Source organism: Pavona decussata, unplaced genomic scaffold (assembly GCF_977016875.1).
Source record: "Pavona decussata unplaced genomic scaffold, jaPavDecu1.1 SCAFFOLD_38, whole genome shotgun sequence".
NCBI lineage: Eukaryota > Metazoa > Cnidaria > Anthozoa > Scleractinia > Agariciidae > Pavona > Pavona decussata.
In genome coordinates this window covers 976546-997199 of record NW_028145460.1, presented here as the reverse complement: position 1 = coordinate 997199, position 20654 = coordinate 976546, and the positions used below count along the sequence as shown (strand labels likewise).

At 40.6% G+C, this 20654-nt stretch overlaps 2 protein-coding genes and 1 long non-coding RNA gene across 3 annotated transcripts in view; all 3 read right to left on the bottom strand.

Annotated features, from left to right (window-relative positions):
* The window catches only part of LOC146483453 (glycine receptor subunit alphaZ1-like), a 178975-nt gene that overhangs the window by 65590 nt on the left and 92731 nt on the right, over positions 1 to 20654 (bottom strand). The window lies entirely within an intron of this gene.
* The window catches only part of LOC146483464 (uncharacterized), a 58010-nt gene that overhangs the window by 15619 nt on the left and 21737 nt on the right, over positions 1 to 20654 (bottom strand). The gene's annotated exons all lie outside the window — the stretch shown is intronic.
* On the bottom strand, positions 12443 to 13703 carry LOC146483467 (BTB/POZ domain-containing protein 6-like). Its single transcript, XM_085105583.1, has one exon. It carries the CDS (start codon positions 13631 to 13633, stop codon positions 12443 to 12445), a length of 1191 nt encoding a protein of 396 aa, XP_084961709.1. The 5' UTR covers positions 13634 to 13703.

Genomic DNA, 20654 nt, shown 5'->3' with positions numbered 1-20654 from the left:
TCAATATTTTCTGGAGTTTGAAACAAGTCTCCACGAAAAATTGAACATCTGGCGAATATTTCATGAGTTCGGTTTCACTTGATATTCACAATGTCGTCTTGGTCGTGAATTGGGTCAATCTCGTTCCCAGAGCCCTCGTTACCCTTGTCCAGCGGAGCGGGAAACGAGGCGAGGGTAACAAGGGCTCTAGGAACGAGATTAGAATTGTGCTAGATTGGGTGACAAAGGGGTACCCACGCACCTTTCCTATAAATTTACAATTCATGGAAGGGAAATTGCGAGAAAAAACAAATTCCGCAAAGAGGAACCTAATCTCGTACCCAGATCTCCCACGGTCAGGCGGAGGGGGATCTGGTTAAGTTCGATTTGAGGCCCGGAATACGGGCCTGCCCATCATCCTTTGTCCACCGTGCTGAATGGCCGCCGGCTCGTAACTGTGATCATTCCTGGTGAGGTTTTCGCTTTCGAGGGTGCTCTTCGGAACGTTCTTCGGTCGAGAGGACAACAAAACTTGAAACTTAAACCAAAACGAAAAAGGCACTAGGAGAGATTGCAATCAACAAGCGCGGTAAATCACTTTTTTACCAAGATTAGTTCCTACCCTTTGTGACCATCTAGACCATCTTTGTAATGAAAACTGTTCCAAGAACTGACAAATCCATCGTAATTGTGCTTTCTCCACTCAAGATCAACGTGCTTATCGACGATTAATTAAAAAGACTTAAGTCAACCGGAGTAAGCACAGGGAGCCCACACAAACTATGTGACCGTTTGTATTTTGAATTTATAGAGGCAATGTATGGGAATATCGAAAATCCTCGTATCATCGTACTAGATTGCGATAGATATTCTCATTTAACATCAAAATAAACGTAGTTTTACCTTAAATGTTGTGTGTTGTCGTTCCTGAGGTTGAAGACGGCGATTTTAGCCATTTGAAGGGTTCGGCGTTGAACGTTCACTCGAGCGTAATAGAAGAGTGACAAGGGAGGAAAACTTGTTTTGAAAGGGTTCCAGCGCCGGAGCGATTTTTCCCCCAAAAAACGCATCGCTCCTGGAATGCGTAGCAAAATTCATACGTGCCAGCCCAAACCGTCCCGCTGATTGCCCCTTTCTGATTGGACGACGTTAGACAATGGCACGTATGAATTTTGCTACGCATTCCAGTCGCTTGAATACTGTGGGATTTTGATTTTCTTCGAGGACTAGCCCCGGGCCGTTTGGATGGATTTTCGATTGGAAGGTACGAGAAGAATCGAAAATCTTTTGACCTTTACGCTGTGAAGTTTGAAATCGGAGCGATGCGTTTTTTGGGGGAAAAATCGCTCCGGCGCTGGAACCCTTTCAAAACAAGTTTTCCTCCCTTGTCACTCTTCTATTACGCTCGAGTGAACGTTCAACGCCGAACCCTTCAAATGGCTAAAATCGCCGTCTTCAACCTCAGGAACGACAACACACAACATTTAAGGTAAAACTACGTTTATTTTGATGTTAAATGAGAATATCTATCGCAATCTAGTACGATAATACGAGGATTTTCGATATTCCCATACATTGCCTCTATAAATTCAAAATACAAACGGTCACATAGTTTGTGTGGGCTCCCTGTGGAGTAAGCTGTACCAGTTTTCGCCTTAGATGGTAACTGTATTGAAGATACTGTAATTTACAGGCAGGGAAATGTCACATCATTTTTGTGCACCCCAAGGTAAAGGTAGCAGCAGACAATGCAAAGAGTTCTTGTTGTCGAAGCTTTATCAGAAAAACGTTGTGGCCGTTGTTGTAGATGGGGCACAATAGAGTTACTGATTGGCATCTTGCTGTTAAATTTTGCATTGGAAAGTCAACTGGTTCATGTCATATTTTCATTTGCAAAGTTTCAGAAATTGTGGTCTACCAGTGATACGTAAAAATTATTTCTTCTCTTTGTAGTCTCTTCACGTAGTTACTAAAACCCGGAACGACCCACAACGACCCACAACGATCCACAACGATCCACAACGACCCACAACGATCCACAACGATCCCACAACGATCCACAACGATCCACAACGATCTTCAAACGACCGAAGACGATCTCAAAACGACCCACAACGATCCCACATCAAAAAAAACAAAAGAAACCACCCAAGCAAAAAATATCAAAAACTTAACTTTTGAATTTTTTTCAAAAATTGAAACGCATACTGAATAGCAAACAATGACTCACGACTACCAAGAATACCTTTGATATTCCGGTAACACATTCATAAGGTTGTCAAAAACAGGACAAAATAATTGAGCAAATGCAGCTTTTCACGAGAAAGAATCTCCATTCGAAGACACATTTGTAAGTACGATCGATGTCTCTTCGGGCGGCCATTGAATAAAGATTTGTATAAATCACACGAAAAGTTTCATCAGCTTTGCTTTCCGTAAACATCCATCTATATTCGTGCCGCGACGCGCTATAATTTCTTGCCGATTTCTGCGCTAACGAAGCGAACTGAGATTGCAGTGTTATGACAATGACCATCAAGACGACAGAGATCTCATGTACATATCTACCACGAGTTCCATTGTACGCAATTGTTTTAAATTCATGCAAGGAATTCGATAACGAAAAAAATTCCAGCCCCCCATAACTTTTCTAATGATCGGTGCCTAATGTAACCAAAGAACAAATGGAGAGATAACTATACTTGACAAATAACACTTCGTTGAGGCCTTGCTTCAGAAATAAGGTCTATTAATGATTTACTTTGTAGTGGACCGTAGTTACTACAAAGGGCGCGTTGCGGCACGAATGTAGACGAAAATTACCCTAAGTAGCCTCAAGATGGATGTTTACGGAGAGCAAAGCTGATGAAACTTTTCATGTGACTCATACAAATCTTTATTCGATGGCCAAAATCCAAAAGTTAAGTTTTTGATATTTTTTGCTTGGGTGGTTTCTTTTGTTCTTTTGTTGTGGGATCGTTGTGGGTCGTTTTGAGATCGTTGTGGGTCGTTTTGAGATCGTTGTGGATCGTTGTGGGATCGTTGTGGGTTGTTGTGGGTCGTTGTGGGTCGTTGTGGGTCGTTCCGGGTTTTAGTAACTACGAGTCTCTTCAGCTGATTTGGCCACACAAATTTTCATTCTTCCATAAGTTAATGGTTTAAATTTCCAAACCAAATGGATTGTGTAAATGCGGCAGGTTTCTTTTACAGGCCAAAGGACACAACTCAAGGTCACTGTAATAATATAATTTTATGTGAACCAGCTAAACAGGGCCTCCTAGCCCCAACACCATGCTACACTCTTGGTTATATACCAGCAAACCAGGAAGACCTGTCCGTGCAAATGGTAGGCGCCCAATTATGTCCAACATTAAAATGCCGATTACACACCTTGCTGTTTTAAAGGGTTTTTTTTTTTCTCAAAAAATGGAAGTTTGAATTTCTTTTGGGAAATCCACATCTGGATTTGGGATCTGAAGAATGTTTGGTTACTTGCAACATCTGAGCAAACAGAGCAAGTCCCTATGATTTTCCCATTAGAGTTTGATTTGGTAGTGATGAGCTTTCCATTTCAGTGGTTCTTGATTCACCTTTATCACATAACACTTGAAAAGTTTTCACCCGAAATTTATGCTTAGTCTAGGGGACATGCCCCCTCAACTGCTTTTTTGACGACAAGTTAATAAAGGTTATAATTTTACACATAGGAGTCCACAGACTCGAAAATTAGAACCACATAATACACAAGTCTAATAATATTTGACTCTTGATATGAAGAACAAAGGTCATTATCTGCATTAGATTTGCAAGGCACGATGAGCTGCTTAAATAATCATTGTTGTACTGAGCATTGCATTATTTGTACATGCACAGAGGATGATACACTAAGAATACAAGGTTCTTTATGTCCAAAGCAGCTATCATGGTGCTTGGACACTCACCTCTGATGGGATCCTTGATTTCAGCAAAGAAAAAAATAATAACAATAACAATAGGAAGGTGTGAAGGTCTTTTGGGCTCATAAAAGTAGCAAATGGCAGATAAATAGAAAGCAAATAAAAAATATTTCTACTATATGTTTTCCTGTGCATGTCGGTGTGTTCAAATGAACTGTCACCCATTTCTGCAGCAAAACAGCTTTCACAGTAAGCTGATCTTCAGTAACCATGAATCTCTAAGTATTCCATAACCATGGCTTTCCATAGCCAGGAAACAAAATTTAATCAAACTGTGAGACACAAACCCACTGCAGAAAAGTGGTGGGGAAAAGAAACTTTTAAATGGTGTCTGTCTTGGTTGAAAATTCCTTGAGCAAAAAAATGTTTCTTGTATTGATATTTGTACCCATGTCAGGTCCTAAATTTTCTTAATATTAAGACCAGCAACACAAAATTATGTTCAAGGAATTTTCACACAAGTACACAAAAAATATCAGACCAGTGAACCTTGAACCTTAAAGCCCCAGTAGTGATCAGTATCAAAATTTCTCCTAATAATATCAATACACAATCAAGGAGAGGTCATGAGATCACCAGTGGTGAAATTTCTTGATATTTCAGCAACCTCCCTATAATGCTACTATGAAAAATGGACATGTAGAGACCAGTAAGGAGAAACTGTATATTGACACTGAGGCTTAAAGGTTACAAGCTAATAAGCCCATATTGTTAGTGATTATTGCAGCTTCTTTTATGCTTCGTCCTTCCACCACCCCACGCGTCAAAAAGGGCTTAGTTACTTGAGAATCCCTTTTTATTCAGCCTTCTCATAATCCATTTTCTGGTAATTATATAGTCTTATTCTAAGGGAAAGAATAACAACATCCCAGTGAATGACTACAGTTTTTTCTTAATTAATTGCATCTTTGTTCAGGGGGCACAACTTCAGAGTACAGCAAACTAGGAACACTTTCCTCAGTATTCCCTACAGCTAAGATTGTTGTCATGACAACAACAGCAACAGAAAAACAACCAAACTACAATCATACAAAGTTTGAATATGAAAGATTTATGGAATACTACAAAGGCCCTCCTATCTTAACACAAAGTAATGTTGACCAGTTTGATTAAATATTTTCGCCCATAGCAGATGAACTTAACACCACCAATGTTAGAAATTAAGCCTGTCTATTATTTACTTATCATTAGTACTGTGTGGAGTTGGGGGTGCCTTTTTTGGTGGAAAGCTTGGCGATCACCAGATCCACCTTTCTCCCCAAATTCCTCAAAATAGACTTTGGCTCAGTCTCATTCTCTACAGACTGACAATGAACATTATTTGCCACAATCGCTTTGGGAATGGGGTTTAATTCTCTTTGTGTTGGAAGGATAATAATTTATTCATTTTGGTCTTCCCCAAACTATGGAAAGTTTTTTCCAAGAAAGTGGAAGAGATTGGAAGCCTGCTACGTCAAAACTTTACTTTAACAACAATCATATTGGTGCAAATATTGAAGAAATGCAACCCATTATGACAGATTAGTGTAAATACCCTAGAAATCTGTGCAGGGGAAAATTTTTGCTTATAACCACTTTGGTTTTGGCTTTTGTGTGAAAAAATGCAGCTGTTTTGACATCTCTTGTCCGAAATGACAGTCATTGCTCTTTATCATGTGTAGAGCTGTGTCCAGCTGTTTTAGCCCTTGAAGATATTAACATCACTGATCGGAACTTTAGGAACTTGCTTCTCCCTAGAAATCAGGTGGAAGAAATTAAGGCAGAGTTAGCAAGAAATAAAGGAGAAACTGAGGCCAGTAATAACTATTTGTATCAGAGAATGTGCTCAGGATTAACAATGGAAGTAGTAAATGAAGTGTGTTTAGTACTTCAAGGACTCCATACTAATGATAAAATAATGGAGAAATTCCCCTATCTTGAAGAAAAGAACAATGGCAAAAAGATTCTAAAAACTATAAGTGATGTCAAATCCAAAGAGAGGCATATCCTCCTTTTAAAACTACTTCTTTTCTAAAGCCTAGCACAAGTATAGACCTGCAAAACATTAGGTGGTGCAGACATGTAAACCAATGTCCCCATTTTTATTTTAGAGGAAGGCTAGTTTTATATTTCAGTTGGATCCAATTTTTTTTAACTCAGTAGGTGAGGGAGAGGGGATAAAATTAAACTAACTACACTTACATAAAGAGCCCCAATCGGTTCAGATAAGGTGTTCTCTTCTGTAGTACGGGTTTCATTACTATTATTTTGGTGGTCATAAGTCAGACATTTTTCATTTGTCTCAGCTGAGGGGTGGGAGGGATATTGATCTCACCAGGTGAATAATATTATTGTGTGGACACTCTATCAATTTCTCCTAAATAGTCCTATGAGAGATGTTGTATGGATCTTGAAGGAATAAGCACACTGGCCTGAAAGGACTAATATTATATTATGAAGTCTCTTACTGTAGTGATTGTTTATTGGGTTACCTGTGCAACCCATGCTGTATTGCATGTTGGGATTGAAGTGAAATACAACATGGCGGAATGAAACGTGCCTGAGTCGTTTCTGAGGATAATCCACTTCCATCGGGGCAAGTCTGGAGTGCAGACATTACATTGGCGACGAGGATAGCGAGAATCATCCTTTCTAGCAGTATGGCGGGTCATAATATTCAACCGATGGATATTACCGGTTCCAAATCAGAGTTGAGCGAAAGATGGCGAGTGTGGCTGCGAGGTTTTACGTACTACGCAGAAGGCAAAGCGAATTTGCAAAAACCAGCGAGAAAGAAAAGCGAATTACTTTATAGGGCTGGTTCCGGAGTGCAAGATATCTTCGAAAATCTAACGATCGTTCCACTTGCCGATGCAGCCGCGGATGATGTTTATCAACAGAGCATTCGGGCATTAAATGCATATTTCCATGTCCAGGAAAACGCCGCTTACGAGCGACACGTTCTACGCCAAGTACGCCAGGATGTGGACTCGTTTGTTCTCCGCCTCAGGAAACAAGCACGACACTGCGGCTATGGGGCCGAGGAGTTGGAATTTGCAGTGCGGGATCAACTGTTAGAAAAAGTCGCGTCTCAAGAACTACGTACCAAGTTGTTTGAGGTACCGAACATCCAGCTGGCAGCTGCCCTCACCACAGCCAGGGCATGGGAAACGGCACGACGTCAAGCAAACCAAATTGCAGGAGGGGAGGGACAGACCAGCGTGAATTTGGTCAGGAACAACGAAAGCAAGGAAAAGTCAAGCGGGCAAGGCATAAACAATTGCTATGCGTGTGGGAAGCCCGGACATTTTGCTCGTGATAAGGTATGTCCTGCAAAGGGTAAAACATGTGCGAAGTGTGGCAAAAAGGGGCATTGGGCAGTATGTTGCCGAAGTGAGGGCGAAGGGTAAGACTGGTGGAAGAGCGAGTAATAATTGGCGGTCCAGTAGTGTGAAACGTAATCCACAGCCGAGGGCTCGACAAGTTAATCAGGTTGACTATGATAGTGGAGAGGAGCCATTTGCTTTCCCAATAAACTTTAACGGGGAAAGAGCTTGTGAAGATAACATTGTAGCAGTGACAATCAATGGTACCACTACCAGAATGCTTGTTGATTCTGGAGCACAGTCAACTGTGCTCGGTGAGCGACAGTTTCATAACCTGGTGAGGAGTGGCCTACGTCTAAAGCTACAGCCAGAAGAGAGGAATCTTCGCGTTTATGGCAATGGGTCTCTAGCAGTTGTCGGTAAATTTGAGGCTACTGTCGAGTGTCATGGGCAGAAAGTGGTAGAGAACATTCTCGTAACAGAAGGAGATGGGCGTTGTCTGCTGGGTAGCTCAGCTGCTAAAAGGCTACAAGTGTTAAAAGTTGGGCCAGAGCTAGTGGGTATTTATTCCATAGGCAGTGACATTGAGAGTATTGCAAACCGCTTCCCAAAGGTGTTTTCGGGAGTTGGCAAGTTGTCAGGTTTTCAACTTAAGCTGCATATTGACCATGAAGTTACACCTGTAGCACAGAAACCAAGGCGTATCCCCTACCCGTTGAAGGATAAAGTCCAGAGTAAGATAGACGAACTCCTTGACCTTGACATCATTGAGAAAGTTTCCGGTCCATCAACCTGGGTCAGCCCAGCTGTGTTTGCTCCCAAGCCTAACAGAGATGACGTGCGGATATGTGTTGACATGAGACGTGCGAATGAGGCAATTAAAAGGGAGAAATTGCCAATTCCTACTGTGGATGAGGTGCTAGAGGAAATGAATGGAAGTACGGTTTTCTCCAAGCTTGACATGAACATGGGATTCCATCAAATTGAGCTGGAAGAGGAGTCCAGGGATATCACAACATTTTCAGCTGGTGATTCATTGTACCGTTACAAGAGGCTGAGTTTTGGTATAAACAGTGCTCCTGAACAGTATCAGCATGTTGTCAGACAGACAATTGCTGACTGTCCTGGAACCACCAACATAGCTGATGACATTGTTGTGCATGGAAAGACAAATGAGGAACATGACAGAAATCTCATCACATTGCTAAAGCGCTTGCAAGAGAGGAACCTCACCCTTAACAAGGATAAGTGCAAGATCGAAATGGATCAGATTGTATTCATGGGACTGCTTTTAAGTAAGCATGGTGTGGGACCAACTGAGGAAAAGGTCAGAGCAGTGCATGAAGCAAAAGCCCCCACAGGTGTTGCAGAGCTGCGGAGTTTCCTGGGACTTATCAGTTTCAGTTCGAGATTTCTTCCAAACTTTGCAACGACGGCAGAACCATTGCGGAGGTTGACACGGCAAGATAATGAGTGGCAGTGGGGAACGGAGGAGAATGAAGCATTTGAGGCTTTAAAGAAGCAGTTGGCCGAGGCGTCAATGATGGCTTTCTATGACAAGGATGCTCCAACTGAGGTGGTTACCGACGCGAGCCCAGTCGGACTTGGGGCTATACTGGTGCAAGAGCAGCAGGGAGTGAAGAGAGCGGTCGTATTTGCAAGTCGTAGTTTAAATGACGTTGAGCGTCGATACAGTCAGACGGAGAAGGAGGCATTAGCAGTTGTTTGGGGTTGTGAGAGGTTTAGTTTGTATCTGTCAGGGCTAGAGTCATTTCAGCTTGTTACCGATTGCAAAGCCTTGGAGGCCATCTATGGACCAAAGTCCAAACCTTCTGCCAGGGTTGAGAGATGGGTGTTGCGTCTCATGCCGTTCAAGTACACTGTGCGTCACGTACCCTCAGGCCAGAACATTGCTGATTGTCTAAGTCGTTTGACAAAGATACCAGCTTCATCACACTGTAGCAGCACGACTGAGGAGTTTGTAAGAATGGTGGCAATCAGTGCAACCCCACGGGCGCTGACAACCAGGGAGATAGAGAGAGCTTCCGCTGAGGATGAGGAACTCACAGAGATCCGCAAGTGTTGGAGGACTGGGGACTGGTCTACCGCACCGAGCCCCTACAAGTTGTTGCGGGACGAGGTTACTGTGGTTGGGAGGCTGGTAATGAGAGGCACGCGTATTGTTGTACCGCTGAGTTTGCGTGAGAGGGTTCTAGAGTTGGCCCACGAGGGGCACCAAGGGATAGTGAAAACAAAGGATCGCCTGCGAAGTAAAGTATGGTGGCCGAGCATGAATGCTATGGTGGAAAGACATTGCAAGAAATGCCTTGGATGTCAAGCTGTGACTCCTGTTACTACCACACCTCCTGTGAAGACAACAACCATGCCAACCAAGCCTTGGAGGGACCTTGCGGTAGATTTAATGGGTCCACTACCGACAGGAGATAACCTGCTTGTCACTGTTGACTATTATAGCAGATGGATCGAGGTGGATGTAATACGTAACACATCTAGCAGTAGCATAATCAAGTGCCTAGAGAAGCACTTCACCCGTCACGGCATCCCAGAGACATTAAGGACCGACAATGGGTCAAACCTAGTACGTCACGAGATGGAAGAGTTCCTGGATGAGCTCGGAGTCAAGCATAAGAAGACTGTTCCCCTGTGGCCAAGAGCGAATGGAGAGGTAGAGCGGCAGAACAAGTCACTGCTTAAGGCGATGCGTGCGACCCATGCTGAAGGGAAGCCATGGCAACAAGAATTACAGAAGTACCTATTAGCGTACAGGTCGACGCCCCATTCTACAACAGGTGTTAGCCCTGCGGAGCTATTGTACGGAAGGAAGATTCGGACCAAGATGCCAGAGTTTGAAAGCGTTGAGGAAGAAGAGATGCCTGGTACTATAGATCAACATGCGCGAGATCAGGATGCTGAGAGGAAACAGAGAGGCGCTGAAAGTGCAAACAAAAGAAGTGTGGAGTCTGATGTGTCAGAAGGAGACAAGGTGCTTCTAATGGGGAAGAAACAGAACAAGTTATCTGCAACGTATGATCCATACCCATACAGTGTAGTTTCCAAGAGAGGAGATGTGGTGGTCATTGAGCGAGGTGAAACTCCACTTAAAAGGAATGTGGGTCATTTGAAACGGTTCATAGACCCTGCACCACAGACACCTCAGCCACAGAAAGAGGGGACATGGCCACTGGAACAGACACCAGTTATTGGAAACCCAGCAGAAGGGCCAGTGACTAAGCCTGTCACTGAACCCAGCTTGCCACAGTCTCCCATTGTTAGGATGCCAGAACAGAGTGTTGAACCCCGAAGGTCAATGCGCAGGAGAGCTGAGCCAAGCTGGCTTAAAGACTATGTTACTTAAGAGACTGAGTCAACATGGTTTCTGAAGACTATGTTGATATTGACATTAGGACTTTGAAAGATTCGAGATTTAGTATCATTATTTCATTAAGAAAGTTCCTCGTTGGACTCTTTGAACAATGCTTTATTGACATTTCTTTATTTGATTGTTACAGTTCAAGTTTAGTATTAGTGTAGTTTTTTTGCATTACACCTATTGTCTTCATTTCAAATAAGGGGGAGATGTAGTGATTGTTTATTGGGTTACCTGTGCAACCCATGCTGTATTGCATGTTGGGATTGAAGTGAAATACAACATGGCGGAATGAAACGTGCCTGAGTCGTTTCTGAGGATAATCCACTTCCATCGGGGCAAGTCTGGAGTGCAGAAATTACACTTACTCAAAGTCCAGTTCAATTTATAGAAGAAAAATAGTCTTTTAGCAGAAGACAAAAACATAAAATATGCTAGCAAATGCGGCGCGCGTGTTCAGGAACTCAAGGTAAAGTATTTTGGGGAAATTAATTGGCGTTTACTAAATAAATAATCATTTAAAAAAAAATCATTTTTGTCAAGAAATACAAAAAATAAAAAATAAATAAAATATGACCTACCTCTAGCTTATTATATCCATCGTGTTGGAAACTTGTGTAATTTGGCAAGGCCGTTTGAACGGCTTTAAACTCTTTTCGGCTAAAGCCACTGTTTTCTTCCGAAAATACAATTTCTCATTGTTCTCTCCCCACACAAAGGGCATGTATGTATTAAAACGTCGCATGACAATCTTCATCGGAGCGAAAACGTTTCCGTGTTTTTGTTTCTTCCCCGAACTGAGCGAAAACCAAACACAGAAGGAAAGAGCCAATCACAGAGCAGATTAGAATGAGGCATTCTTAATTCTGGTAACCAACCAGAAATGGCGTTGTGTCGAGCTTTACCAGATCTCACATTTCGACATTCCCGAACCGACTGAGATCAGGGTACGAGATTAAGAGGAACCCAAATAAATAAAAATAATGCAGAACGAAATCCGATTGTATTGGGATAAGTACTTTTGAAACTCCGCTAGTGTCAAAAATAGCATTCCCGATTTCTCTAAAACAACGTGGCAACAAGATCACGGCATGTAAAGTGTTCATGCAAGAGTCAAGACTGAGAACATTTGCTTGCAACCGGTAAACGTTAAAAAAAGACAGATTGTATCATAATGATATTTAGCTCAATACAGTGGCCGCGCTCACAGGTTTGACTGTAGAGAGTCAAACCTTGTCTTAAAAGGCTACACCTTGGTTGATTACAATCGTGGCTGTCTGTTCTTTAGCCTATGTACAGGTGTCGCCAAGAGAGTAAGAGAAAATTGCATGCCTGAGTTTGCTGTGCTAGCACTTCTGAGAAAGGAAATAAATGGTAAATTTATATAGTTAAGGAAAGAACTTAAATGTTACTAACATTTGTGTCTGCAGAACCAGTATAATACTCTTGTTAAAGAATCACAACCCTTTTTTTAAAATTTTTTTTCCATATAATTTCACCAGGTAACAAATATCAGTGTCTATTGTTTTACTTATTAACAAATGACTTTGATTCCCTGACAAGTGGCCATAAATGGGAAGCTATTAGATTCTTAAATAAAGGTTCCTAGGAAACCTTGTAAAACTGCACTACACACTTGTAATATGCTGTGAGACTCTTTCAGCTCCCTCATTCCTCAGATGATTGTGGCTGTGATTGGAATCATTCAGAATAAAAACCATGCATCAAATCAAGATTAAACAGGGGAAAAAGTGGAGAGCTGGTTACTCACCAGGGTATTTTCGAAAGTAAAAACTAAATGTTCTTATTTACTATCATACTAGTGAAAACAGAAATTCTGAAAACTGCCCGCATTGAACCGTGCTGTGAAATCCTGAAGAAGTGTAGCTGTTAAAGGAAAACACCACCCCAGAATGCTTTATGAGAGATAAACCATCCTCTCCATAACAAGAAGGTGGACCACTTATTTTAGCCTCAAATCTGATATAACCAGAATTTGCTTTTAAAACAATTGGCTGCTTAAAAACAACATCAAAACCTTGATAATCTCCTATTTCACTCTGCACAAGCTTAGATAAAAATCTACCCCCTTCAACTGCCACCACAAACCCATTGCTGTCCTTTATCTTTACCTCCACTGAATATACGTCGTCGGCGTTTCCAAAAAGACGCACCGCATGCACCTTTACATCCTTGTTTGTTTTTAGACCGATACGGTTGGAAACACCGGAGGAATAATCCCACCGACGATCAGTTGATACTGACCTAAACCTACAAATTACATTCAACGACGGCCCAGTTCTCTTTGCCGAAGAAAATCCTGTTACACTTTTAAGAGCAGAATTGAAATGTTTTACCAGGTCGTATGATTCTTTCTTTGTTAGTATATCAGAGTCGAGAACAACATCGACAAACTCCGTTTGCTCCATTAAAGGAAAACGAATTCCCTTCACGATTCGTTCTCCAAGGATTCTTCTTTTCACGGATCCTTCTGCTTCGAGGCCTTGTTTTCTACATTCGTTTACAGCCCAGCAATCGACTGCTTTGAATAATTCCACTTCCTTGATGTTCAGTGAATCTTTCTTTACTAATTCTTCAAGTGTTGACCTTTCTATTGTCACAAAACCATCTGATTTCACAGCTTCTTCCGTTTCCTTCTCGATCACTTTCCAGCAGTGATCCAACAAACCTTTTTCTTCGTATTTCTGAGCGTCTGGCAACACGTGAAACACGTCTGACGCGTCCAAGTTTTCTTGCAGGTAGGCGGAGCATTTGTCGGCCAAAGAAGGTAGCATGTATTTTTTCGCCAAATACATCAGCTGCATCACATTGTCCGGTGTCAAATTCGCTTCATCGCTGTATATGAAACGAAACAACTCCAACAGACTCTCGTACTCGCAATCACAGATGTCGACATCATCTTTCGTCTCCGCCAGTTCACCGTAAAACATGGCATAAAACACTGGACTGCTGATAGCCAACACAAACTTGTGTGCTGGAATCATCTTGCTTTCTCTTCCGCCATGGGAGTCTCGAACGACGAACTTTATATCGCTTAACAGTTCTTGGTTGAAAATGGTCAAGCATCTTTCTCTTATAGTACTCCTAGCTGTTGATTGCCAAAACTCTTCTCTGACTGTATTGAGAGACTGATTTGCAGTTAAAGTTGTTACTCGTTTTCTTAGCTTTTTTCGCAGGCGCTTTCGTTATCAAGTCTGTAAGCAGGGCGTAACATGTCGATAATTTCGACAGTCCATAAAAATTGATCGCTCAGGCATATTAAGGCATGGCCAAAAACCCAATTTGCATAAAATCAAAAAACAATCATAACATTTCGTAGATTGAACAAAGAAACGTCAAACTTGGCAGTCAGATAAAACCTGATGACCTTAAGGACGGTGCCTACTATTGTTACTGCGCATACGTTCTGCGCATCTTGAGATACTCAGGTTTCCTATGGGTGGTGCCTACTAATACAGGGATAATTTTGCGCGGTTTAAAACTATATGGAGAAAGCAGAACTTAGCAAGTGCATTTTGGTATGTCAAAAGAAAATTGGGGGTAGCCATGCATTTTTCAGAGATAACTAAGCTTCAATTTAGGAAAAAAATCCCATACATTTCTTTATATTTTGGCGCTTTTTAAAGAAATTATGGCTTAATTATCTCTGAAAAATGCGTGGTTACCCCCAATTTTCTTTTTGGATTCCAAGAGGCCTTGCTAAGATCTGCTTTTCCCGCAAAGTCATAAACCGGACAAAAATACTTCGGTATTAGTAGGCACCGTCCTTAACTGATTCTTTCTTTAAAGTGTGGAACATTTTGTTGGTCGCGTGATTATTAAATAATGGTTAACGTCTAGAATCTTTTAAAGTAAAACAACGTATATAAAACAAACTATAATCAAACCTTTTCGGGTGTCATACTATTACACTATGAAAGTTCGGTATTAATTAGCCTTGTATGGTGGTACCCGTCATTCCTATTAGAATTTATTAAGTCATTTTTAATGTCACGTGACCTATTTCCCTTAATTGCAGGACTACTATTTAATGTGGAGACGCAAACAAGGCTAATTCATTTCAAGCCCTTGACATGTAGACGTATGACACCAAAGGAGATTTAATTCCTTTTTCATTAAATACACCCCATTTTATTTGGCTTTGAAGTTCTTTAACAATCAATGATCATTTACAGGTCACGTGACCAAAATGCTTATCACTTTGAAGCAAAAATTAGTTAAGGTCTTCAAGTTTTATATAACTACCAAAATTGACATTTTTTTGTTTAATGTACGAAATGTTATGATTGTTTTCTGTTTTTTATGCAAATCAGGCTTTTGGCCATGCCTTAGGGACGGTGCCTACTAATACCGAAGTATTTTTGCGCGGTTTAAGACTATGCGGGGATAGCAGATCTTAGCAAGGACTATTGAAATCCAAAAAGAAAATTGGGGGCAACCACGCATTTTTTAGAGATAAATAAGCAACAATTCTTCTAAAAAGCAGTAAAAAACAAAGCAATGTATGGCGTTTTTTCGAAATAGAAGCTTTATTATCTCTGAAAATGTATGGTTATCCCCAGTTTTCTTTTTCGATCCCGAAAGCACTTGCTAAGTTCTGCTTTCTTCCCATAGTTTTAAACCGCGCAAAATATCCCTGTAATAGTAGGCACCGTCCATAGGAAACCGAGTATCTCGAGATGCGTAGAACGTATGCGCACTGAACAAAAGTAGGCACCGTCCTTAATATGCCTGAGCAGTATTGTTCGAATTTGATACTAACCAATCGACAAATATCGGAAATCGATAAAAATCGATCACAAGATTTTCTTGTGATTAACGATTTTGATCGGCTGTAATCGACAAGTATCAAATTATAAAAGAGACGTATGGCGGGAGATAAGACTGCATTCGTACGCGGACTAACGAAGGGCAAGGCGATCCACTGTATTAAAAGCTCAAACAAACATTAGGAGCAGCAAAAGCAGCAAGTTACTCTGTTGTTTAAGCAAGCGGAGCCATCTGATCTGAATAATTATCGACTTATTTCAGTCTTCTCCGTTAAGCTATAGTGCTTGAAAGGATTGTTTGTGACCAGTTGTATAACTTTTTGGCCGATGAAGATATCATTTCTAATCATCAATCGGGTTTTCGCTCGTTGCACTCAACTGTAACTGCCCTTCTGGAAGCTACGGATAATTGGGCCTTTAATATTGATCGTGGTAATGTTAATGCTGTGGTTTTCCTCGATTTAAAAAAGGCATTCGACACCGTTGACCATGATATCCTTTTATCTAAAATGAGCCTTAAAGGAATACAAGGAGGGGGGTAAATAGGTTCGCGGATCAACGGATTTGGCTCGAAAAACTGCTCGGATTTCGGATTTTGAGGATATATTTTACGGATTGGCGGATTTAGAACGCTAAGCGGATCGCGGATTTCTTCAATATCTCAGAGTGGATTGTAGATTTTGTTTGTTTTGAAGTGCGGATCGTGGAACCATTCCCCACCCTATCCCCTTCCAAACGTAAATTTTTAAGCTGTCAGAAAAGGAAGGTAAGGAAATGCGCAGCTACACATGTGCATATATGGAGTTGCAGTCAGGCAGAGAACAAATCGGCAGCAAACAACAATGGCACGGCATGGAACTATGCCAGAGATAATCTACCAGAGACATCTGCATATCTCAGAGAGAGTGGAGGTGTCCGGAGTGGCTACAAGTACGGTAAGCCGTAGGGCGGAGCGTTTTGATGAGATGCTCTATTGTGACAGAGATGCTGGTTATGCTGATGACGCTGGCGGTGAGGTAATTGAATACGACAGCAGCTCTGACGAGGACGAGCCGGAAACTGACGTCTCAAAACTCAATATATTATTGCCCCCGCAGGGTTTTGGCCCAGAGGCCAAAACCCGAGGAGGCACCCTAGGATTCCCCGTGTGTATACATATAAGGAATTTCAAAATGTAAGAAATACTGTAAGTAAATTTGTAAGTATGCGGAAAAAATCTCGATTTGATCAAACTAGGCGCGCACGGTGGTCTCGGGTAATATTTCAGCAATCGCGCAAGGTGCTGTCGGGTAGCTGTCATTCTGCAACCACGAGGTCTTCGAGCAGCGTTTGACGGTCTTGCGAGCAAGAGTTTGCGTTTCGTCGTCCTCTAGCAGCATTTCGATTTCTTTCTAGCAGTGTTTCAAGGTCTTGCAACTACGAGGTCGCATTTCGCCATCATTTAGCAGCAATTCAACCACGAGTTCGCGTTTTGCCATCTTCTAACAGAGTGTCAAGGTCTTGCAACCACGAAGTCACGTTTCGCCATCTTCTGCATCTTTAGCAGCCTTTCAAACCACGAGTTCACATAATTACACATACAATAAGTTGCTGTTTCACAAAACAAAACTGTATGACTGTAATAGTTTTCAATGTCAAATTTATATTGGTAATTGAACTGAGTGGACTGTGCAATCAGTTTGGTCTGAAATCATACGCGTGATTTCAAAATAAAACGAGTGCGCAGCGCAAGTTTGATTTGAAATCACAAGTATGATTTCAGACCAAAATTGCACGACACGAAGTTCAATTACCACTTAATTACATCCATTTTGAAATCACAGAGTATCATTGTCAATATTAATATTCTATTTGTGTTACTTCATTTCCATTTTGATGGGCTAAAGAAAGGATGCAATTTAGAGCAAAAAATGGTGCAATTTGGGAATAAATTGCACCATTTTGGACCAATCAGATTCCAAGGATCACCAGTGATTTCAAAATGGATGTAATTAGGGAATAAATTGCACCATTTTGGACCAATCAGATTCCAAGGATCACCAGTGATTTCAAAATGGATGTAATTAACAGAGAAATATACTAACCAGTTACATGGATGTTAACTTTAATAAATGTTCAAACGTTTTTTTTTTTAACATTCGTATGCCAGTATTTATATCCAGCAAAAACCATATACATGCAGGTGTTTAACAGATATTCAAAAGCGGGGGCAGCTCTAGTGAAAACTATTACTAGTAATAGAAGGTCCACGGTCTTGTTAGGAACGACGACTCGATTTGGGTGCCAAATGCGGGTTAACAGTAGGCTAATTTCATGACAGGTATTTATTATTTAAGGTCCTGTTATGTTAGTGAGTGTTCTGTGGTGCTCACGTCTCTAACAGTATAGCAAGAGGAAAAAAAAACCATGCGGATTCGGATTTTGTAAAAATAGCTGCGGATTGGTGGATTTTGCTAAAAATTAGCACGGATCGGCGGATTTGCTGACCCCTATTCACACCCCTCATGTACCTTTACATCCTTGTTTGCTTTTACATCGATACAGTGGGAGACACCGCAAGAATAATTAAACAAAAGACCATGTATTGCTGACTTAAACCTATATATTACATTTAACACGGTCCCAGTTTTTTTTGCCGAAGAAAATGCCGTTACATTTTTCACAACAGAATTAAAAAATTTCACCAGATCGTATGATTCTTTCTTTGTAAGTATATCAGAGTCGAGAACAACATCATTCAGCAAACTCCGTTTGCTCCATTAAAGGAAAACGAATTCCCTTCACGATCCGTTCTCCAAGGATTCTTCTTTTCACGGATCCTTCTGCTTCGAGGCCTTGTTTTCTACATTCGTTTACAGCCCAGCAATCGACAATCTCGTACCCAGAGTCCTCAGGCTTTTTGGTCAGCGGGGCGGCGCCAGGAGAGACTCTGGGATAATGGAATTTCTTATCCCAGAAAACGTGGGATTCCGGTCTTTGTGCGCATGCTTACGATTAAAGCGGAAGTCAAATGCCCCAAAGTGGCAGCCGCGTTACTGTTATTGGGCCTGAAGGTTTTATCGGGCCTTGAAAGTGTTCGAGAAAGCCAAAATTGATTCTACACGCGATCAAAGGGAACTGGATTTTTTTCCCGTAAGAGCGGATCAAAGCAACTGGATTTTTTTTCATGTAAGAGCGAGCGAAAAGTGGACTTAATTCGACGTTGCTACAACAGACAAGTAACATATTTCTTTATTACTGTTTATACTTACAAATAAAAAGGAACCATCACTTCTCCTCTCACAGAACTGAGCAGCTGACTGTGTATTCAATTTATTTTCAAATTACCTTCTCCCTTTCCCTTAACAGTTTATTTCCAAATGGGATTCAATGAACACATACATGTTACCATTTGAAAAAAATTTAAATCACCTCTTTATATAAGTAATATTTACTGTTGTAAATTAAGTTTTTTTTTCGTCTCAAAATTTTTTAATTTTATTAGACTGAATTGTGTGCACGCTTTTCTTAAAGTGAATTTAAGAATGTCATATGTGTTCGAATGCAAGCTTAAGTACAATTTCAACATCAGCATATTTAATACATGCCATGAATTCAAGAGCAGCTGTGAATTTTTTTTTTCTGAATAAACATTCCTTTTACCTAGCTTTTGGCAAAGCTGATAGAGAGTGCTCACATATTGCATGCTTCTAGTGCTGTAGAGTTGCTCCCAGGTATACTAATAATATATCTAGAAACAAAATGAAGTAGTATAACAGAGATTGGATAATCGTGCCATTACAGGCTTTGAAAATAAGGATAGTGAGTTGTGCTGAGGTTTAATTAGTTAGCTATTCTGTCTAACCACAGAGTAATAATTATATATGAGAACTGTATGGAGTGTGGTAATCATGCCACCTCTCATAAGTAAATTGGTTATAATGTGATTGTTGAGAGACTGTTGATATCCTCCCTATGGTACTTCATTTAGTCAGCCAATTTCTATACCATGCAGATAACCTCCTTAGTCTGTTCTTGTATAAATGTAATCAAGGTAAAATAATTTAAAACTATCTTATGTGAGTTCTCTAATAAATTTGGGTGCAGTGTAGGAAGCACAGAGAAGGGTTCAATAGATTGGGGAAATTATGTTTATATTAAATTAATTGACATAAATTTTGGTGGGGCCTGACTTCATCTGGTCGTGGAGTGTACACTTTAACTAAGAGCTGAGTCAGATAGCTCAGATACTGACACACATTACCTAATGTATTCTGATTGATAAGGGCACATTACTGGTAAATTGATAATTTCTGAATGATTTGCCATTTCTTTTGAGTCGGCTCAATGGTGATGTGATTAGGTATAAAACATTTAATTGACTTCGGGCAAGGGAAGTATTATACTCAACCAACACTCTGCTGAATAGTGTAATATAATCTCTTCTCTGATCTTGCAGCTCTTGCTTTGACGACAGATAATTACTATTATCAAACTCCCCAATATCCTGAATGATTGGCACAGTGTTGTGAGACCTTTGCTGAACTGTGTAAGTTATACAGCGCTTGTGGGAATTTGTGGTCCCTTGACAATAATGTTAGCTAAGAACTAAAACTGAAAATTGTCAAACGTGACTCTTATTTCAAGCCCATCCTGGGCTCTGATTGTCTATAGGCCACAATCTAAGTCATCCAGCATATTGCATAATGTTTGTGGGACTGGACCAAGCCTAGTGAGCTGCATTGATCAAAGGTCTAGAACAATGGAAATACACATTCAAAATAATAATTCAAAATCATATAAATTTGTCGTACCATCAGTTACAAAACTGTATCTAAAGATGTTTCAAATTTCTTTTAAGCTTGTTAACAGAATAAACAATAAGGCTAGTGATGTTTCTTTAACCCATAAAATATATTGAATAGTAATTTATTAATTTTTTTTGTGGGGGGGGGGGGGGGGGGTCTAACAAGCGTTGACTGTAAAACTTTATGTTTCATTGTATAATCACTCTATAATTAACGGTTTTGTTAACAAATTATACTTAAAAATTCTATATACTCGATGAGATAATGGTTATACATAATTTTATTAGTTACCCCCAACAGGGAAGGGGAAGGGAGTAAAGGACCCAGTCGAATCCTTGGAATGTTCAACATATATATTTTATAGACTTGTGATTCTTTAGTAAATATTGAATGTAGTTTTTTTTGCAAGCTAGTATTGTAGTGTCTGAAAGTTTTTTCTTTTGTTTGAT